Source organism: Nerophis ophidion, linkage group LG26, assembly GCF_033978795.1.
Source record: "Nerophis ophidion isolate RoL-2023_Sa linkage group LG26, RoL_Noph_v1.0, whole genome shotgun sequence".
NCBI classification, from domain to species: Eukaryota; Metazoa; Chordata; class Actinopteri; order Syngnathiformes; family Syngnathidae; genus Nerophis; species Nerophis ophidion.
In genome coordinates this window covers 33,791,047-33,813,201 of record NC_084636.1, presented here as the reverse complement: position 1 = coordinate 33,813,201, position 22,155 = coordinate 33,791,047, and the positions used below count along the sequence as shown (strand labels likewise).

General features: G+C 42.5%; 1 protein-coding gene across 1 annotated transcript in view; it reads left to right on the top strand.

The window, feature by feature from the left end:
* Positions 1 to 21,757, top strand: part of nhsa (Nance-Horan syndrome a (congenital cataracts and dental anomalies)) — a 181,408-nt gene extending 159,651 nt beyond the window's left edge. The window contains exons 10-12 of the mRNA XM_061888492.1: positions 12,339 to 14,927; positions 18,072 to 18,195; positions 20,490 to 21,757. Coding sequence (XP_061744476.1) covers positions 12,339 to 14,927; positions 18,072 to 18,195; positions 20,490 to 21,018 — 3,242 coding nt within the window. The 3' untranslated portion in view covers positions 21,019 to 21,757. The remainder of the gene's footprint in view (positions 1 to 12,338; positions 14,928 to 18,071; positions 18,196 to 20,489) is intronic.
* Positions 21,758 to 22,155: the final 398 nt, after the last annotated feature.

Sequence of the window (22,155 nt, the reverse complement as noted above, 5' to 3'; positions counted from 1 at the left end):
AAACAGCTGCTAGGACAGAAGCGAAGCGGTAGACTGGCCTGCTCCAAAGCTGAGGTCGACCACCACCTCAAGCAAATTTACAGCGATGGATGCAGAGAACAAGACCTAGGCCCCTGCAGGTCCTTGATCAATCCACCAACACCAACGCTTGACTTCGATGGGAAAGAGCCCGGCTGGAAGGAAATCCAGGAGGTGGTCCGCAGGGCAAGGACGAGCTCTGCTCCAGGGCCCAGTGGAGTACCTTATAAGGTCTATAAGAACTGTCCAAGACTACTCCACAGACTCTGGAGAATCTTGAAGGTGATCTGGAGGAGGGGCAAGGTAGCAGACCAGTGGAGACAGGCAGAGGGTGTGTGGATCCCAAAGGAGGAGAAGTCTAAGAACATCAATCAGTTCCGAACCATCTCGTTGCTGAGTGTTGAAGGGAAGATCTTCTTCAGCCTCATGGCCAGGCGACTGACAGACTACCTCCTGAAGAACTCCTACATTGATACATCGGTCCAGAAAGGAGGGATCCCAGAGGTATCTGGATGTCTGGAGCACACAGGCGTGGTCACTCAGCTCATCAGGGAAGCCAGGGAGAATAAGGGGGACCTGGCTGTTCTGTGGCTGGACCTCGAAAATGCCTATGGATCCATACCCCACAAGCTGGTCGAAGAGGCACTGAATCGGCATCACATTCCAAAGAAGTTCAGAGACCTCATTCTGGACTACTATGCCAACTTCCATCTAAGAGTCTCCTCCGGAAAAACAACCTCCGACTGGCACAGGCTTGAAAAGGGGATCATCACTGGCTGTACGATCTCAGTCATCCTCTTTGCGCTCGCCATGAACATGCTGGTGAAGTCTGCGGAAGTTCAGTGCAGAGGTCCCCTCTCCAGGTCTGGAGTCCGGCAGCCACCCATCCGAGCCTTCATGGACGACCTGACAGTGACCACTACATCCGTCCCAGGTTGCAGGTGGATCTTGAATGGCCTTCAGGAGGTGATTTCCTGGGCTCGCATGAACTTCAAGCCGGCCAAGTCGAGGGTCCTAGTGCTAAAGAAAGGAAAGGTTACTGGCAAATTCTGCTTCTCACTTGGCACCACCAAAATACCATCACTCACCGAGGAACCTGTGAAGAGCTTGGGAAAGGTGTTTAATTGCAGCCTGAGAGACGCAGCCTCCACAAGATCGACCAACCAAGACCTGGAGACCTGGCTGACCGTGGTGGATAAGTCTGGCCTTCCTGGCAAGTTCAAGGCCTGGATTTACCAGCACGGGATTCTCCCTCGGATCCTCTGGCCCCTCATGGTGTACGAAGTCCCCATTTCAACGGTGGAAGGCTTTGAGATGAGGGTCAGTAGGTTCCTGCGCAGGTGGCTAGGACTGCCGCGAAGCCTGAGCAGCATTGCTCTATACGGGCATAACAACAAACTGAAGCTCCCCATCAGCAGCCTGAGCGAGGAGTTCATGGTGACACGGTCCAGGGAGCTCCTACAGTATCGGGAGTCCAGTGACCCAAAGGTTGCACAGGCTGGGATTGAAGTCAGGACGGGGCGGAAGTGGAGAGCTGTCGAGGCTGTGGATGTTGCAGAGGCAAGGCTTCGGCAAAAGGTTTTGGTGGGAACAGTGGCGCAGGGGAGATCTGGCTTAGGTAGCAGAAGAACACCTCGCTATGACAAGGCGCAGGGGAAAGAGAAGAGGTCACTGATCCTCGAGGAAGTGCGAGCAGGAGTTGAGGAAAGGCGAGCCTGCCAGATGGCGGGAATGCGGCAACAGGGCGCCTGGACGAGATGGGAACAAGTATCAGAGCGTAAGGTCACATGGACCGAGCTCTGGAAAGCCGAACCCCATCGAATAAAGTTCTTGATCCAGGCGGTCTACGATGTGCTGCCAAGTCCATCCAACCTCTTCACCTGGGGAAAGGTGGAGACACCAGGGTGCCCCCTCTGCCAGAGGAGAGGAACCTTGGAGCACATCCTAAGCTGTTGTCCAAAAGCCCTGGGTGAAGGGCGGTACCGCTGGCGACATGACCAGGTCCTGAAGGCCATAGCTGATGCCATCTGCAGGGGAGTCAGTCACAGCAAGAGCCTCCGCCCAGTGAAGAGTACTGCTTTCATCAGAGCTGGGGAGAAGTCAACACCGGCTGCCCGGAACACCTCGTCTGGCCTGTTGGCAACAGCACGCGACTGGGAGCTGTCAGTTGATCTGGGAAAGCAGTTGAAGTTCCCTGACGTGGTTGCTAAAACAACACTAAGGCCAGATATTGTGCTCACCTTAGTGGCCTCCAAGCAGGTAATCCTCTTGGAGCTCACAGTGCCTTGGGAGGACCGTATGGAGGAGGCCAATGAGAGGAAGAGTGCAAAGTACTCTCAGCTTGTGGAGGAGTGTCGGAGCAATGGGTGGCGAGCGATGTGCCGGCCGGTTGAAGTGGGGTGTCGAGGGTTTGTGGGCAAATCTCTCTGCAGGGCCTACAGAATGCTTGGCATCACAGGGGCCAGCCAGCAAAGGGCCATGAAGTTAGTCACAGATGCAGCAGAAGTGGCATCAAGGTGGCTGTGGATCAGGAGGGGAGAGGCGTGGCATGTAGGGCAGTAGCGCTACCTGGACACAGGCTGGGGCCTGATCAACCCTGGCTGGGTCGCCTAGGGGAGGGGGTCTGATTGTTGAAAGACCCGAAACCCCCTGTGATCCTAGGTTACATCACTGAGGATGTGTCCAGTTGCACCATTGGTGTATTTAAATAGTATAATAATGGATCATCTATATAGTATAATAGTGTATCATCTATATAGGATGATAATGGATCATCTATATAGTACAATAGTGTATCATCTAAATAATATAATAATGTATCATCCATATAGTATAATCATGTATATTCTATATAGTATAATAATGTACCATCTATATAGTATAATAGTATAATGTATCATCTATATAGGATGATAATGTATCATCTATGTAATATAATAATGTATCATCTATATAGTATAATAATGTATCATCTATATAGTATAATAATGTATCATCTATATAGTATAATAGTATAATAATGTATCATCTATATAGGATGATAATGGATCATCTATGTCGTACAATAGTATATCATCTAAATAATATAATAATGTATCATCTATATAGTATAATCATGTATATTCTATATAGTATAATAATGTATCATCTATATAGTATAATAGTATAATAATGTATCATCTATATAGTATAATAATGTATCATCTATATAGGATGATAATGTATCATCTATGTAATATAATAATGTATCATCTAAATAATATAATAATGTATCATCTATATAGTATAATCATGTATATTCTATATAGTATAATAATGTACCATCTATATAGGATGATAATGGATCATCTATATAGTACAATAGTGTATCATCTAAATAATATAATAATGTATCATCTATATAGTATAATCATGTATATTCTATATAGTATAATAATGTACCATCTATATAGTATAATAGTATAATGTATCATCTATATAGGATGATAATGTATCATCTATGTAATATAATAATGTATCATCTATATAGTATAATAATGTATCATCTATATAGTATAATAGTATAATAATGTATCATCTATATAGGATGATAATGGATCATCTATGTCGTACAATAGTGTATCATCTAAATAATATAATAATGTATCATCTATATAGTATAATCATGTATATTCTATATAGTATAATAATGTATCATCTATATAGTATAATAGTATAATAATGTATCATCTATATAGGATGATAATGTATCATCTATGTAATATAATAATGTATCATCTATATAGTATAATAATGTATCATCTATATAGGATGATAATGGATCATCTAAATAGTATATAGATGATCCATTATTATACTAATGTATCATCTATATAGTATAATATTGTATCATCTCTATACTGTATAGATCAGGGGTGGCCAACTAGTCAGAGACTAAGAGCCACTTTTTTCCCGGTGTTACTGCAAAGAGCCACATCATACACATGAACATCATCTTTTAATCATGTATGCACGCATACACAGACCTCTGCTCAGCCAGATCTAATGAAAATAACCACACCAACATGATAATATCAGTCATTTTCAACAGTTAACATTGTGTGTCTCACACACACACACACACACACACACACACACTCTCAGTCCAAGCAAGTCCACAAACAATAACAGAATCATTTTCAATAACATCTTTTTCTTACTATGCTGCTTAGTGAGACTTCTGGCATTCCTTATCTTGAACAACCCTCTTCAAATCTAAGCAAATTCTTTCAAATGAGTGTCAGTCAGAACAGATCGATGCTTTGACTCCACATGTTTCAGGGTAGAAAACACAGACTCACATACGTGGACAGTATCTTAAGCGCAGCTCCTTTGATGTTGGGTTATTTTTCAATCGGCACACTTTTCCAGAACTCAACGGTCCCTTCCCTTAAAACAGCTTTCAGTTGATCCTCCTCACAAAGGTCGATCAAACAGTCTGTCTCCGCATTCAATGGCTCGACGAGGAACGTAATCTGTGGTCTTTTCAGTTGTCGATCACAGAACCGGGTCCCAAAGCTTTCGTGCAGGTTTGCAACCAGTGTTGCATATCCGTCTCTTTTCTTTTTTAGTGACTTGCTCACTGGCTTTTAGCAGAGTATGAAACTGTGTTAAATCTCCCTTTTGAATACGCGCCTGGAACAGCTTTAGTTTGTTGACAAACGCAAACACACTTTGCACCAGGTCAGGCAGCATTTTTAACTGACCCTGCAGGGTCAGGTTCAGTCTGTCCAAGTGACACAGCGTGTCGACTGAAAATGCCAGATCCCATAATCCAGTCCAGGTCTGAGAGCTCGGGATAGTCCTTGTCCTTCTCTTCCATGGACAGTTTCACAGCATCCAAAAGCTCAAAGAAGCGAGAGAATACCTTGCTTTTTGACCGCCACCTCACAGTGCAGTGCAGCGGCAGGTCAACTGGAAGCCCTTGGTCCAGCTCAGCGATGAGATTCCTGAATTGCCTGTGGTTAAGCGCATGTGTGCGGATGTAGTTGACGATTTCCATCACAGGCTTCATGACGTTGTTAGATCGACAGGCGGTTCATAACTTTTATGGACAGAATTTCTAGGCGCAGTCAAGGCGTTGAGGGGTTCCGGTTTGGTGACAGCAGGATTAGGTCTCTGCTTTTTGCAGATGATGTGGTCCTGATGGCTTCATCTGACCGGGATCTTCAGCTCTCGCTGGATCGGTTCGCAGCCGAGTGTGAAGCGACCGGAATGAGAATCAGCACCTCCACGTCCGAGTCCATGGTTCTCTCCCGGAAAAGGGTGGAATGCCATATCCGGGTTGGGGAGGAGACCCTGTCCCAAGTGGAGGAGTTCAAGTACCTAGGAGTCTTGTTCACGAGTGAGGGAAGAGTGGATCGTGAGATCGACAGGCGGATCGGTGCGGCGTCTTCAGTAATGCGGACGTTGTATCGATCCGTTGTGGTGAAGAAGGAGCTGAGCCGGAAGGCAAAGCTCTCAATTTACCGGTCGATCTACGTTCCCATCCTCACCTATGGTCATGAGCTTTGGGTCATGACCGAAAGGATAAGATCACGGGTACAAGCGGCCGAAATGAGTTTCCAGGTCTCTCCCTTAGAGATAGGGTGAGAAGCTCTGCCATCCGGGAGGAGCTCAACGTAAAGCCGCTGCTCCTCCACATCGAGAGGAGCCAGATGAGGTGGTTCGGGCATCTGGTCAGGATGCCACCCGAACGCCTCCCTAGGGATGTGTTTAGGGCACGTCCAGCTGGTAGGAGGCCACGGGGAAGACCCAGGACACGTTGGGAAGACTATGTCTCCCGGCTGGCCTGGGAACGCCTCGGGATCCCCCGGGAAGAGCTAGACGAAGTGGCTGGGGAGAGGGAAGTCTGGGCTTCCCTGCTTAGGCTGCTGCCCCCGCGACCCGACCTCGGATAAGCGGTAGATGATGGATGGATGGATTTAGACACGAGTTGCTCCCTGTGGATGATGCAGTGGAAATTCCAAAAAGTCGGGAAATGTCTGATCAGCTTCACGTTCACGGATCCAATCATGGCTGGCGCTCCATCCGTGGCTATTGCAGTTAGTTTTGGTATGGGCAGATTTGCTATTGCAAACGCAGCCATCGTTGCTTCTTTCACATCTCTGCCACGGGTTCTGTCTTTTGATGTCACAATATCAAAGGAGTTCTTCTTTGATCATACGTTCATTTGACACAGACCGTGCAAATATTGCCAACTGAGGCTTGTCTTGTATGTCACAACTCTCATCCAATGCCACACTAAAATACTCACATGCTTGAAGGTCAGAGTGCAACTGTGATTCAACCGCTGTATTAAAATTCGCTCCATTCTGTCCACTAAAGACGCTGAGATCATTATCCATGCGTTTGTTACGCCTCGTCTCGATTACTGTAACGTATTATTTTCGGGTCTCCCCATGTCTAGCATTAAAAGATTACAGTTGGTACAAAATGCGGCTGCTAGACTTTTGACAAGAACAAGAAAGTTTGATCACATTACGCCTGTACTGTATATACCTTTATATACATATATACATACATATATACCTATACTGTATATACCTATATATACATATATACATACATATATACCTGTACTGGCTCAGCTGCACTGGCTTCCTGTGCACTTAAGATGTGACTTTAAGGTTTTACTACTTACGTATGAAATACTACACGGTCTAGCTCCATCCTATCTTGCCGATTGTATTGTACCATATGTCCCGGCAAGAAATCTGCGTTCAAAGGACTCCGGCTTATTAGTGATTCCCAAAGCCCAAAAAAAGTCTGCAGGCTATAGAGCGTTTTCATTTCGGGCTCCAGTACTCTGGAATGCCCTCCCAGTAACAGTTCGAGATGCCACCTCAGTAGAAGCATTTAAGTCTCACCTTAAAACTCATCTGTATACTCTAGCCTTTAAATAGACTCCCTTTTTAGACCAGTTGATCTGCTGTTTCTTTTCTTTTTCTTCTATGTCCCACTCTCCCCTGTGGAGGGGGTCCGGTCCGATCCGGTGGCCATGTACTGCTTGCCTGTGTATCGGCTGGGGACATCTCTGCGCTGCTGATCCGCCTCCGCTTGGGATGGTTTCCTGCTGGCTCCGCTGTGAACGGGACTCTCGCTGCTGTGTTGGATCCGCTTTGGACTGGACTCTCGCGACTGTTGGATCCATTGTGGATTGAACTTTCACAGTATCATGTTAGACCCGCTCGACATCCATTGCTTTCCTCCTCTCCAAGGTTCTCATAGTCATCATTGTCACCGACGTCCCACTGGGTGTGAGTTTTCCTTGCCCTTATGTGGGCCTACCGAGGATGTCGTGGTGGTTTGTGCAGCCCTTTGAGACACTAGTGATTTAGGGCTATATAAGTAAACATTGATTGATTGATTGATATTCTGCGTTTAACACACAGTTGAACGTCTGATACGCTCCGTTTTAGTTTGTCGTCTCCAGGAGCCAAGACTTCAAAGGCGTCAATGAGGCATTTTTTTAATGAAGTCCCCTTCGTTGTATGGCTTTTTAGCCCGTGCTATGTTCCAAGCCAGCTGATATGATGCAAGCGTTACGGCAGGGGTGGGCATTACGTCAATCTCGGAGGGTGTGTCAGTCGATCTCAAGCCAGGCATTAAAAAATAGACATAAAAATGAGCAATCATCAATCATACCAAGACTTCACTTTCGTCAGTTGTTTGACATTCTCGGCACCCGAGGATCTTGTGAGATGACGCTGGCTGCTGCGAGCTCATATTTAAGAAAAAAAATCACCAACGGGGCGGACGCAGAAAAACACATTTTATTTCTAGAGACTCCGTACCTACTGTCAAAACTCTAAAGAGCGACTGCACAGTTCCTGTCTTCACCATAAAAGACCTGTTTCATCCTGCCTGTGCTAACAAAATAAGAGTCTCAGAAAGCTAGCGTGCACAAGATAGTAAGCTACGGAGTTTGATGCCAATGTATTTCTCCCCCGCCCTCAGCGACCGCTTTCTCACTTGCTTGCCCACCCGCACAGTCACCGACGTCACTCACCTGCTGCCAGACATTAAAGAGCCACACACATATGCTACTCCCATAGATAGATAGATAGTACTTTATTTATTCCGTCAGGATTCCTTCAGGAAAATTACAATTTTCAGCACAATCCCATTCAAGATCAGACAAACAGTACAGGGAGACAGAACAGGATCGCTGACGGGTCTGCCGGCTTCCAGCGCCCCTTACAAAAAAGATGACATACAGGTAAACAAGAAGATTAAAATAAAATAAAAAATCGGTCTTAGCCTGGGCCCTGGAGTGGGGGTGCAGACTGAGGCCAAGGGAAAAAACAACAACTCAGCCATAGAACACATCCCTCTTCCATGTGTGTAAGAGGGAAACATCAAAGAACACAAAGGACATTAAAGACATTAAAGCAGCAGATACAAGCAGACACTTCTACATACAGCTATGAATAAAAAGTAAAAGAAACATATCCACTGTGGTGGCCTCTGCGGTGTTCCACGCCATCGTCCGCTGGGGTGGAGGGAGCATGGCCAGAGACAGGAGCAGACCCAACAAAGCAACCAAGACAGCCGACTCCACTCTCGGCCAGCGTCCAGTCCGCATGGATGAGCGAGGATACGTCCAAGGTGACTGAGGTGTCCGACACCTGCTCACCCAGCCGAGACACCGCGAAGCCTCTCCGTCCCAGCACTCAGTGCTAGCTCCGCAGTCCTGTCCCCTCATCCGCATCTCCTCCAGTCCCTCCAAACAGACTCTGGTGTAGCAGACACCCAGCAGCTGGTCTCCATGGCCAAAAGGCTCCCGGGAGGCAGATCCAGAAGTCCACAAAAACAGCACCACAGAGGTCACGAAAGTGCCACCCCTTGTCACACAGTCCCAAAGGGTCCTGGACCAAAATGCAAGAAAAATATAATAAGACATGAAAACAAGAGGGAAACACAAAAGGATGACACAAGAGCTCCTGCCTACAGCAGCGCCATCTTAACATAACAAAGTGTTTAAAAACGAGTATGCAAGTTGGACAAATTAGACGCCAAAAACCAACCACTTTCATGTGGTATTGGACAGAAAGGAGGACTTTTTTTTCTCCTCCATTTGAAAATGTGGGCGTTATCATCATTACTGTCTGATTCCAATCAATGCAAGTCATCAGAATCAGGTAATACACCAACTTATATTCTTGTCTTCGTGAAAGAAAGACATCTATATGTGTTACACGTGCTTGTATTATCATTAAACACATTTAACTTGTTAACAAAACTGTCTCTTTCATAAATAAATAAATATAAATTATAAATAGGAATGAGGTAGATCCCCTCGAGTTGGTCAATTGAAAAGTAGCTCGCCTGCAGAAAAAGTGTGAGCGCCCCTGAGTTACGGTCTCCGAGTGTTTCGTACATTTTTGGAAAAACTGCACCTGCTTTTCTGCCCGGCTTTTCAAAGCCACCAACTTGTTCTTGCGAAGTTCAGTCCCTTTTGGAAATTCCTGTTCGATGTTAGGGTGGAGTGAGCTGAAGTGACGCTGAAGATTTGAAGCTTTGAAATGCGCTAATGCTCCGTGACATATAAGGTGTGTATAAGATGCTAACTCTCCCACTCTGGCAAAAAACGTCCCGTGTTCTTCTTCACATTTCCGTTTGACTGTGCTTTTTTTCCCCTGCCATTTCAAGAGGTAAATTGACGGAAATTGTTTACAACACAAATGATGTCACACCGAATATTCTCTCGGCGCTCGTTTGACGTCACTCAAACAGGCTTACATGGTCAGTGTGCCATCTAGCTGTAGGGGGAGTTAATAACAGCGCCGGCCAAGCATTTTTGACGCATGTCATGTGACAGCTCGTGAAGAGCCGCATGAAACTAGTTAAAGAGCCGCATGGGGCTCGCGAGCCGCGGGTTGGCCAGGCCTGAAAAATGATACATTATTATACTATATAGATGATACATTATTATACTATATAGATGATACATTATTATACTATATAGATGATACATTATTATACTATATTGATGAGACATTATTATACCTTTTAGATGATACATTATTATACAATATAGATGATACATTATTGTACTATGTAAATGATCCATTATTATACAATATAGATGATACATTATACTTTTAGATGATACATTATTATACTATATAGATGACACATTATTACACTATATTGATGAGACATTATTATACCTTATAGATGATACATTATAATAATGTATCATCTATACAATTCAATCATATATCATCGATATAGTATAATAATGTATCATCTATATAGTATATAGGTGATACATTATTATACTTTGCAGATGATAAACTATTATACTATATAGATGACACATTATTATATTATTAAATTATATAGATGATACATTATTATACTATTATACTATGTAAATCAGTGGTCACCAACCACCGGTCGTGGCTCGATTGGTACCGGGCCGCAGAAGAATTTTTTATTCATTTATTTATTTATTTATTTATTTTTTAATGAAAAAAAACACAAAATACACTTACAATTAGTGCACCAACACAAAAAAACCTCCCTTTTTCATGACAAAAAAACAACAAAAAAAACAAAACAAAAAAAATCCCCCCTCATCTATATAGTATATAGATGATACATTATTATACTATATAGATGATACATTATTATATTACATAGATGATACATTATCATCCTATATAGATGATACATTATTATACTATTATACTATATAGATGATACATTATTATATTACATAGATGATACATTATTATACTATATAGATGATACAGTATTTTACTATATAGATGATACATTATTATACTATATAGATGATACAGTATTTTACTATATAGATGATACATTATTATACTATATAGATGATACATTATTATACTATATAGATGATACATTATTATACTATATAGATGATACAGTATTTTACTATATAGATGATACATTATTATACTATATAGATGATACAGTATTTTACTATATAGATGATACATTATTATACTATATAGATGATACATTATTATACTATATAGATGATACATTATTATACTATATAGATGATACATTATTTTACTATATAGATGACACATTATTATACTATATAGATGATACATTATTATACTATATAGATGATACATTATTTTACTATATAGATGACACATTATTATACTATATAGATGATACATTATTTTACTATATAGATGACACATTATTATACTACATAGATGATACATTATTTTACTATATAGATGACACATTATTATACTATATAGATGATACATTATTATACTATATAGATGATACAGTATTTTACTATATAGATGATACATTATTATACTATATAGATGATACATTATTATACTATATAGATGATACATTATTATACTATATAGATGATACATTATTTTACTATATAGATGATACATTATTATACTATATAGATGATACATTATTTTACTATATAGATGACACATTATTATACTACATAGATGATACATTATTTTACTATATAGATGACACATTATTATACTATATAGATGATACATTATTATACTATATAGATGATACATTATTTTACTATATAGATGATACATTATTATACTACATAGATGATACATTATTTTACTATATAGATGATACATTATTATACTATATAGATGATACATTATTTTACTATATAGATGACACATTATTATACTATATAGATGATACATTATTATACTATATAGATGATACAGTATTTTACTATATAGATGACACATTATTATACTACATAGATGATACATTATTTTACTTTATAGATGATACATTATTATACTATATAGATGATACATTATTTTACTATATAGATGATACATTATTATACTACATAGATGATACATTATTTTACTATATAGATGATACATTATTATACTACATAGATGATACATTATTATACTATATAGATGATACATTATTATACTACATAGATGATACATTATTATACTATATAGATGATACATTATTATACTACATAGATGATACATTATTTTACTATATAGATGACACATTATTATACTATATAGATGATACATTATTATACTATATAGATGATACATTATTATACTATATAGATGATACATTATTATACTACATAGATGATACATTATTATACTATATAGATGATACATTATTATACTATATAGATGACACATTATTATACTATATTAATGATACATTATTATATTATTGTAGTGATTAGCGTGACTGTGCAGTACAGTTCTAAAAGTGTTCTAAAGTTCTTCCTCTTCTGTCAGACTCTGATGACTCTCCAGGGTCCAGAGAGCGCACGGTTATCGTCCACGCCACCTTGGACATCACCCCTTTCAATGAGGTCCCGGACGGCCATCTTGGCACCAGAGACTCCGGCTGCCAGACGGAGGACTTCCTGATCTCAGGCGCGCCCTCCCGGAGGAGGATCCGCGCCCAGCGGGGTCACCAGGCGACGCCGCTCTCTCAGTCGGCAGGCAACATCGCCGCCCTGCAGGACAGCCCGGACGACATGTTCGCCGCCGCCATGGCCACCCGACTGCACTTCCACAGTCTTCCCCGGGACGTAAGCAGGGTGACGGAAAACGGCCGGAGCGACGACGAGGAGGCGGAGCTGTCCACTTTCGACGTAGGAGACTTTTTGCAAGAAAGTGCTGAGATGATTCTGAAGGATGTCGATGAGGAAGAGAGCGCTGGTGACCGAGTAGGGTCCGAGCGCCTGAAGTACAAGCAACTGTCGGAGACCCCAGAGCGGGACTGGCTGCAGAGGACCAGGTCTCAGCTGCCCAGGAAGGCAGACATGGGTTGCTGCGACATGTCGTCCAGCTCGGACACCTTCAGCAGCCCGGTCCACTCCGTCTCAGCCGCCGGGGTCCTGGGAGGTCAGATGGATCACAAAGACGACCACCAGTCCTCCAGTGGGAACTGGAGCGGTAGCAGCTCCACGTGCCCATCCCAGACCTCAGAGACTCTCCCGCCGGCGGCCTCGCCACCGCTCACCGGCTCCTCTCACTGCGACTCTGAGCTCTCTTTGAACGCCGCCACTCACGGCAACGAGGACCCGAGCATGCTGGACCCCTACACGGGCCTCAGGACCCAGAGAGCGGGCTCCTTCTCTTCCGCAGCCATGGACATTTTAGAGGAAGCGGGAGTCAGCACCCCTGTGGACGGGGAATGGAACTACACCGAGCCGCATCCTGCCGGCACTCAGGACTTCAGCCCTGAGCCGAGCAGGGAGGCCGGAAGCAGCCTGGGCTGCCCCAGCTTCACCAGCATGGCCACGTGCGAGAGCAGCTTCTCAGACAAGCCGCCGTCGGAGAAGGCCGACACGGTCTCGCACTATTCCGAGGACACTGAAGGGTACTACACCTCCATGCACTTTGACTGTGGGCTCCAAGGCAGCAGGAGCTTCACCTATAATTATGCAGCCTCCGGCTCTGACTCCGGTCTGTCGGACTTTAGCCGCCACATGACTCTCGGAGAGTCCAGAAGACGCTGCCTCTCTTTGAGAAAGCCAAAGGTGAAGCCGTGTCCGCCCAAACGCAGCTCGTCACTTCGGAAAATATGCAGTGAGGGAAACATCCCCGTCCTGAGGGAACCAAAGATCAGCTGTGGGCAGCAGCTCCCACGGTCCAGGGAAAAGAACCTGCAGCTCCTTTTGTCGACGTCTGCAGGTCACATCGCAAACTCCTCCCCAGCCAAAGAGCCCACCAGGGTCTGGGGGTTGGAGGGCTCCCTGGAGCTTCCCGACTTGGGCGTGTTCAGCTCAGCAGACGCACACTCGTTCAAAGACCAGGGTGTGGTGCAGGCCGATTATGCGGACTTCTGGCTCCTGAACGATTTGAAATCCAGCGATCCCTACAGATCTTTATCTAACTCCAGCACGGCCACGGGCACCACGGTCATCGAGTGCGTCAAGTCGCAGGAGAGCTCTGAGTCGCAGGAATCGGGCTCCAGGGCCACCACCCCTTCGCTCCCATCCGTGGAGGGAGACTTCAAGCTGACGTCGCCAGAAAGGCTGGCAGGCTTGGCGAGTCCTTCCAGCGGATACTCTAGTCAGTCAGAAACGCCCACCTCTTCTCTCCCTGCTGCTTTCTTCCCCGGGCCGCTGTCGCCTTCTAGCGGTAAAAGGAAACCCAAGGTGCCAGAGAGGAAGTCGTCACTGGCGTCACTGTCCGTAAGGAACGGCACCACATCCAAGCGGCATCTGGAATTGCCCGTAATCCAGCCCTCGCACCTGGACTTATTTGCCTTTCCCAGTGCCAGCAGCATAGCTCCAAGTCACTGGACTCCTCAGCAAAATATGCCAACGGAGTCGCCTGAACCGGAAACCTTTACCGGGCCGTCCATGAACATCACCCCGGATGTGCTGCACTCGGTTCAGCTGCGGTCCGTCAGCAAGGAACACGACGGAGGTCTCGATGAAGACCCAAACTCTGACTGTCCTTCTGAAGACTTCAGCAGCGCTCCGGCCTGGTTGGAGAGTCCACACTTGGCGGGTGAGCCGTCGTCGCCTTCTGCCAAGGACCTGGGTCACAGTGACACCTGCGAGTCGTCTGAGGAGAACTTCTCGCCTTCAACGCCGTGGTGGGAGTCGTCTCCTCCCAAAGACCCACCAACAGAAGTCATCCGGTCTTCCTCGCCACCGCCTGGAGAAGAAGATCTCTTCCCACTAAAGTCCAGTCAAGTCACGGCTCTGCACCATTCTGCACCTGTACCTCACCCGCAGGTGAGTCCGGGCGGCGAGGAAGGCAGCGAGGAGGCGGAGTCGGAGTCAACAGGTGAGGGACCCCAAAGTGCCTGTCAGGACAGCAGAGAGGAAGAAGACATGACAAACGAAGACCTCTTCAGCGAAGGTAAACGAACTATCATTCTGTTTATTGCAGACCTTTAGGGATATAAGACCACCCTGAACATAAAACCACCTGAACATAAGACCACCTGAATATAAGACACTCTGAATATAAGACCACCCTGAACATAAGACCACCTGAATATAAGACCATTTGAATATAACACCACCCTGAACATAAGACCACCTGAATATAAGACTAACCTGAATATAAGACCGTTCAAATAAAACATCACCCTGATTATAAGACAGCAGGAATATCAGACCATCTGGATATAAGACCATCTGAATATAAGAACAACCTGAATATAAGACTGTTCAAATATAAAATCGCCCTGAATATAAGACCGCAGGAATATCAGACCACCTGAATATTAGACCATCTGAATATAAGACCACCTGAATATCCTACCACCTGAATGTAAGACCATCTGAATGTAAGACCACCTGAATATCAGACCCCCTGAATGTAAAACCATTTCAACACAAGACCAACCTGAATATAGGACCGTAGGAATATCAGATCACCTGAATATTAGACCATCTGAATACAAGACCAACCTGAATATAAGACTGTTCAAATATAAAATCACCCTGAATATAAGACCGCAGGAATATCAGACCACCTGAATATTAGACCATCTGAATATAAGACCACCTGAATATCCTACCACCTGAATATAAGACCATCTGAATATACGACCACCTGAATGTAAAACCATTTCAATATAAGACCAACCTGAGTATAAGACCGCAGGAATATCAGATCACCTGAATATTAGACCATCTGAATATAAGACCAACCTGACTATAAGACCGCCTGAATAAAAGACCATCTGAAAATAAGGCCATCTGAATATAAGTACCTGAATATAAGACAAACCTCAATATAAGACCACCTGAATAAAAGACCATCTGAAAATAAGGCCATCTGAATATAAGATAAGACCACCTGAATATAAGACAATTTTGAATATAAGACCATCTGAATATAAGAATAACTGAATATAAGACCATCTGAATATGAGACCAACTTGAATATGACCACCTCAATATAAGACCAGTCAAATATAAAATCACTTTTATATAAGACAACCCTGAACATAAGACCACCTGAATATAAGACCATTTTGAATATAAGACCACCTAAATATTAGACCATTTGAATATAAGATTATCTAAATATAAGACCAAATGAATACAAGACCATGTCAATATAAGGACATCTGAATATAAGACCACCTGAATATTAGACCATTTGAATATATGACCACCTGCATATAAGACAATTCAAATATAAGACCACCTGAATAATAGCGCATTTGAATAAAAGACCATCTGAATATAAGACCATTTTAATATAAGACCATTTGAATTTAAGTCCACTTGAATGTAAGAACAACTGAATATAAGACAACCTGAATATAAGACCATCTGAATATAAGACCACCTGTATATAAGACCATTCAAATATAGAATCAGCGTGAATATAAGACAACCCTGAACATAAGACATTAGGAAAATAAAAATATTCAAATGTAAAATCACTTTTAATATAAGACAACTCCGAATATAAGACCTCATGAATATTACACCATTTGAATTTAAGGCTACCTGAATATAAGACCAACTTGAATATGAGACCACCTGAATATAAGACCATTCAAATATAAAATCACATTTATATAAGACAATCCTGAAAATAAGACCACCTGAATATGAGACCATCTGAATAAAGACCACCTGAATATAAGACCATTTTGAATATAAGACCACCTGAATATTTGACCATTTGAATACAAGACCAAACGAATTCAATGTCAACATAAGGACATCTGAATATAAGACCACCTGAATATAAAACCATTTGAATATAAGACCACCTGAATATTAAACCATTTGAATATAAGACAATTCAAATATAAGACCACCTGAATATGAGACCATTTGAATAAAAGACCATCTGAATACAAGACAATTTGTATTTAAGTCCCCCTGAATATAAGAACAACTGAATATAAGACCATTTGAATATAAGACATCTGAATATGAGACCATCTGAGTATAAGACCATCTGAATTTAAGATCATTTGAATTGAAGACCACCTGAATATAAGACCATCTGAGTATAAGACCATCTGAATATAAGACCATTTGAATATAAGACCACCTGAATATAAGATCATCTGAATATAAGACCATCTGAATATAAGACATCTAAATATAAGACCATCTGAATATAAGACCATTTTAATATAAGACCACCTGAATATAAGATCATCTGAATATAAGACCATCCATATATAAGACCACCTGAATATTTGACCATTTGAATATAAGACCATCTAAATATAAGACCATCTGAATATAAGACCATTTGAATATTAGTCCTTTTGAATATAAGACCACCTGAATAAAATACCATTAAATATAAGACCATCTGAATATAAGACCATCCAAATATAAGACCCCCTGAATATTAAACCATCCACATATAAAACCACCTGAATAAAAGACCATCTAAATATAAGACCAGTTGAATATAAGACCACCTGAATATAAGATCATCTGAATATAAGACCATCTGAATATAAAACCACCTGAATATAAGACCATCCAAATATAAGACCACCTAAGTATTAGACCATTTGAATATAAGACCACCTGAATAAAAGACCATCTAAATATAAGACCATCCAAATATAAGATCACCTGAATATTAGACCATTCAAATATAAGACCACCTAAGTATTAGACCATTTGAATATAAGACCACCTGAATAAAAGACCATCTAAATATAAGACCATCCAAATATAAGATCACCTGAATATTAGACCATTCAAATATTAGACCATTTGACTATAAGACAACCTGAATATAAGACCATCTAAATATAAGACCACCTGATTATAAGACCATCTGAATAAAAGACCATTACAGTAGAGTATTCTCTAGGTCTAAAATCATCACACGTTTGAAGTTTTATCTTCAATAATGTGATGATGTCATCATTTTACCTTCATATTTCAGTGACATATGTGATGATGTCATCATTTTATCTTCTTATTTCAATAACATACGTGACGATGTCATCATTTTATCTTCATATTTCAATAACATATGTGATGATGTCATCATCTCTTTCAGCACACGTGACAACGAGCCACTCTGCCGCCTCTCAGCTGAGCGATGAGTCGCGGTCGGACGATGACGTTTTTCTCTCGCCAACCAAGACCCGGACCACCGACGACCTCTTTGCTATGATACACAGGTGACATACTCTGATATGTACCTAGTACTTTTGACACAAGTACACCATAGTATGTTACTGTGTTGCTATGTTGTTCTTGGTGATGCTAGAACTTACACAGTTTAAAAGTACTCTTAGTAAACATTACTGTGTGTGTGTAGCTTCAAAGCTAACCACTGTGTGTCTCCAAGAAGTACTATTGTGTACTTTTGTGTACTATTGTGTACTTTTGACATATACACTGTCACTGTATACTTGCCCAATGTAACATTAGGGAGTGGGACAGACGGACACACACATTAGCAACACTAGCATAGATATGTGAGCTACATGCTAACATTGCATTTTAACATCATGCTGGGTGAGCAACACTAGCATAGCTATGTGCGCTACATGCTGACATTACATTTTAACATCATGCTATGATAGCAAAACTGGCATAGCTATGTGAGCCACATGCTAACATTAGATTTTAACATCATGCTAGGTTAGCAACACTAGCATAGCTATGTGAGCTACATGCTAACAGTACATTTGAACTACACGGTAGGTTAGCAACACTAGCATAGCTATGTGAGCCACATGCTAACATTACATTTTAACATCAGGCTAGGTGAGCAACACTAGCATAGCTATGTGAGCTACATGCTGACATTACATTTTAACATCATGCTATGATAGCAAAACTGGCATAGCTATGTGAGCCACATGCTAACATTAGATTTTAACATCATGCTAGGTTAGCAACACTAGCATAGCTATGTGAGCTACATGCTAACAGTACATTTGAACTACACGGTAGGTTAGCAACACTAGCATAGCTATGTGAGCCACATGCTAACATTACATTTTAACATCAGGCTAGGTTAGCAACACTAGCATAGCTATGTGAGCTACATGCTAACAGTACATTTTAACATCATGCTGGGTGAGCAACACTAGCATAGCTATGTGAGCTACATGCTGACATTACATTTTAACATCATGCTATGATAGCAAAACTGGCATAGCTATGTGAGCCACATGCTAACATTAGATTTTAACATCATGCTAGGTTAGCAACACTAGCATAGCTATGTGAGCTACATGCTAACATTACATTTTAACATCATGCTAGGTTAGCAACACTAGCATAGCTATGTGAGCTACTTTGCTAACATATTTTAACATCACGGTAGGTTAGCAACACTAGCATAGCTATGTGCGCTACATGCTAACATTACATTTTAACATCATGCTGGGTGAACAACACTAGCATAGCTATGTGCGCTACATGCTAACAGTACATTTAAACTACACGGTAGGTTAGCAACACTAGCATAGCTATGTGAGCTACATGCTAACAGTACATTTGAACTACACGGTAGGTTAGCAACACTAGCATAGCTATGTGAGCTACATGCTGACATTAGATTTTAACATCATGCTAGGTTAACAACACTAGCATAGCTCTGTGAGCTGCATGCTTACAGTACATTTGAACTACACGGTAGGTTAGCAACACTAGCATAGCTATGTGAGCCACATGCTGACATTACATTTTAACATCATGCTAGGTTAGCAACACTAGCATAGCTATGTGAGCTACATGCTGACATTACATTTTAACATGCTATGATAGCAAAACTGGCATAGCTATGTGAGCTACATGCTAACATTGCATATTAACGTCATGCTAAGTTAGCAACACAAGCATAGCTATGTGAGCCATATGCTAACATTATATTTTAACATCATGCTAGGTTAGCAACACTAGCATAGCTATGTGAGCTACATGCTAACAGTACATTTGAACTACACGGTAGGTTAGCAACACTAGCATAGCTATGTGAGCCACATGCTAACATTACATTTTAACATCAGGCTAGGTTAGCAACACTAGCATAGCTATGTGAGCCACATGCTAACATTAGATTTTAACATCATGCTAGGTTAGCAACACTAGCATAGCTATGTGAGCTACATGCTAACAGTACATTTGAACTACACGGTGGGTTAGCAACACTAGCATAGCTATGTGAGCTACATGCTGACATTACATTTTAACATCATGCTAGGTTAGGAACACTAGCATAGCTATGTGAGCTACATGCTAACAGTACATTTGAACTACACGGTGGGTTAGCAACACTAGCATAGCTATGTGAGCTACATGCTGACATTACATTTTAACATCATGCTAGGTGAGCATATTCACTAAGGTCTGTAATTGACTGAGAATAGTTGGCAGCTCTCCATTTGAAGACATGTAGCGAAGCCTGAGGTAGCATCTTGGCGTTTGTAGTTTGCAGGCTGACAGGTGTTCCTCCTCCCAGGTCTAAAAGGAAAGTGCTGGGCCGGAAGGATTCGTCGGGCGTGTCCCCATCGAGTGGCGCCGCCGGCTCCCCGGCCCCAGCCGCCGCCGGCTCCCCGGCCCCAGCCGCCGCGTCGCCGTCCCCGCAGAAGACTCCGGGCCCCATCTACAGGAGCGCCAAGAAGTCCAGCACCTCCAGCGAGGAGTTCAAACTGCTGCTACTGAAGAAGGGGAGTCGCTCCGAGTCCAGCTACCGGATGTCGGCCAGCGAGATCCTGAAGAGTCCCGGCGCCCCGAAAGCCGGGGACTTTGCGGACGAGGACCTGTCCAAGGTCTGCCCCAAAGCCAACACCGAGGGCTTCTCCCCCAGGTCCTTCCTTTCCCCTTCCTCCTCCCGCCACGCCCGCTCCAGGACGCCGCCGGCCGCCAGCAGCAGTCGCTACGGCGCCCGCGGCCGCCTGCCTTCGGCGCCCATGCAGGCCATCTCCGAGGGCGAGGCCGAGAACTCGGACGGGAGTCCCGCCGGCGAGCGCTCCCCCGACTCCCAGTAGCAGGGAAAAAAAACACACGTATTCTGTGAATACCAGCGAGTACCGCTGCAGTTCTTCCCTTTCAAAAGGTGACACACAAGTTTTTAAAGCGGGGGGAAAAAAAGCCAAGTTGAGACGAGAAAATAAAAGTGGTGAGTCAGCAGGTTGCCAATAAAGAAGAATGCTAATGATGATGAACTTGTGCTTTGACGTGTTTTTAATCGACGCTGGCAAAGAGGCGAGTGGAAAGTGGACGAGGCGGTGGGAATCGAACGCGCGATCTTCACCTCTGCTTTTGTTTTGAAGGCCAGTTAGGAAGCGGGTGTGACAGTGTGTTTTCTGGCGCCTCCCTCTGGTCAACCTGTGTATTTATTTTTGTACAAGTCAACTCTCTTTTTAGTCTTTGAAATACCAAAAACTGTTCCGAGACCCTGGCTGCCTGTTCATGCTCCTTAGAGAGGACTTTTATGCAAATGACCCGCTTTGTACTGAATCTGTTTTTAACCTTTAAGCACGCTAGCGACCATGCTAACATGCTAACAGGCGCCAACTGTATTCTTGTTTTTTATTTTCCTAGCACTGATCAGTGAATCCTTCTTCCAAGTTCACCTTTCACGGACTCCAACGTGCGAATGAATCGCACAACATCAGCTCGTGAACTGTCGTCCGGTATTTATTTGGGAGTCAACGCTAGCGTCGCTACACGCTAAGCTAAACGTGTCGGGGGAAAAAAAGGTCAATAAATTGAGACAAAAACTAACATGCTTTTTTTGTCATTTCAACACATACACATGAGCCGTGCCTGGAGGTGTACGTTGTGGTGGTCTACCACACCTGTTTGGAACACAAATGTTGAACCAAAAAAATCATTATTTCATTTTTGTTTTCACAATCCATCGGGATGAGCAATATATGTATATATATATATACTTATAATAAGTGTATATATACATGTATATGTGTGTATACATATGAGTATATTTGTATATATATACATATATGTACATATATTTAGTAGGTGTATATATGTATGTAGATATATAATGTATTTATATACATTATATATAATGTGTATGAATATATGTATGTACATATATTTTTATATATATAATAAGTGTATATATGTATGTATATAAATATTTATATATATATATGTAT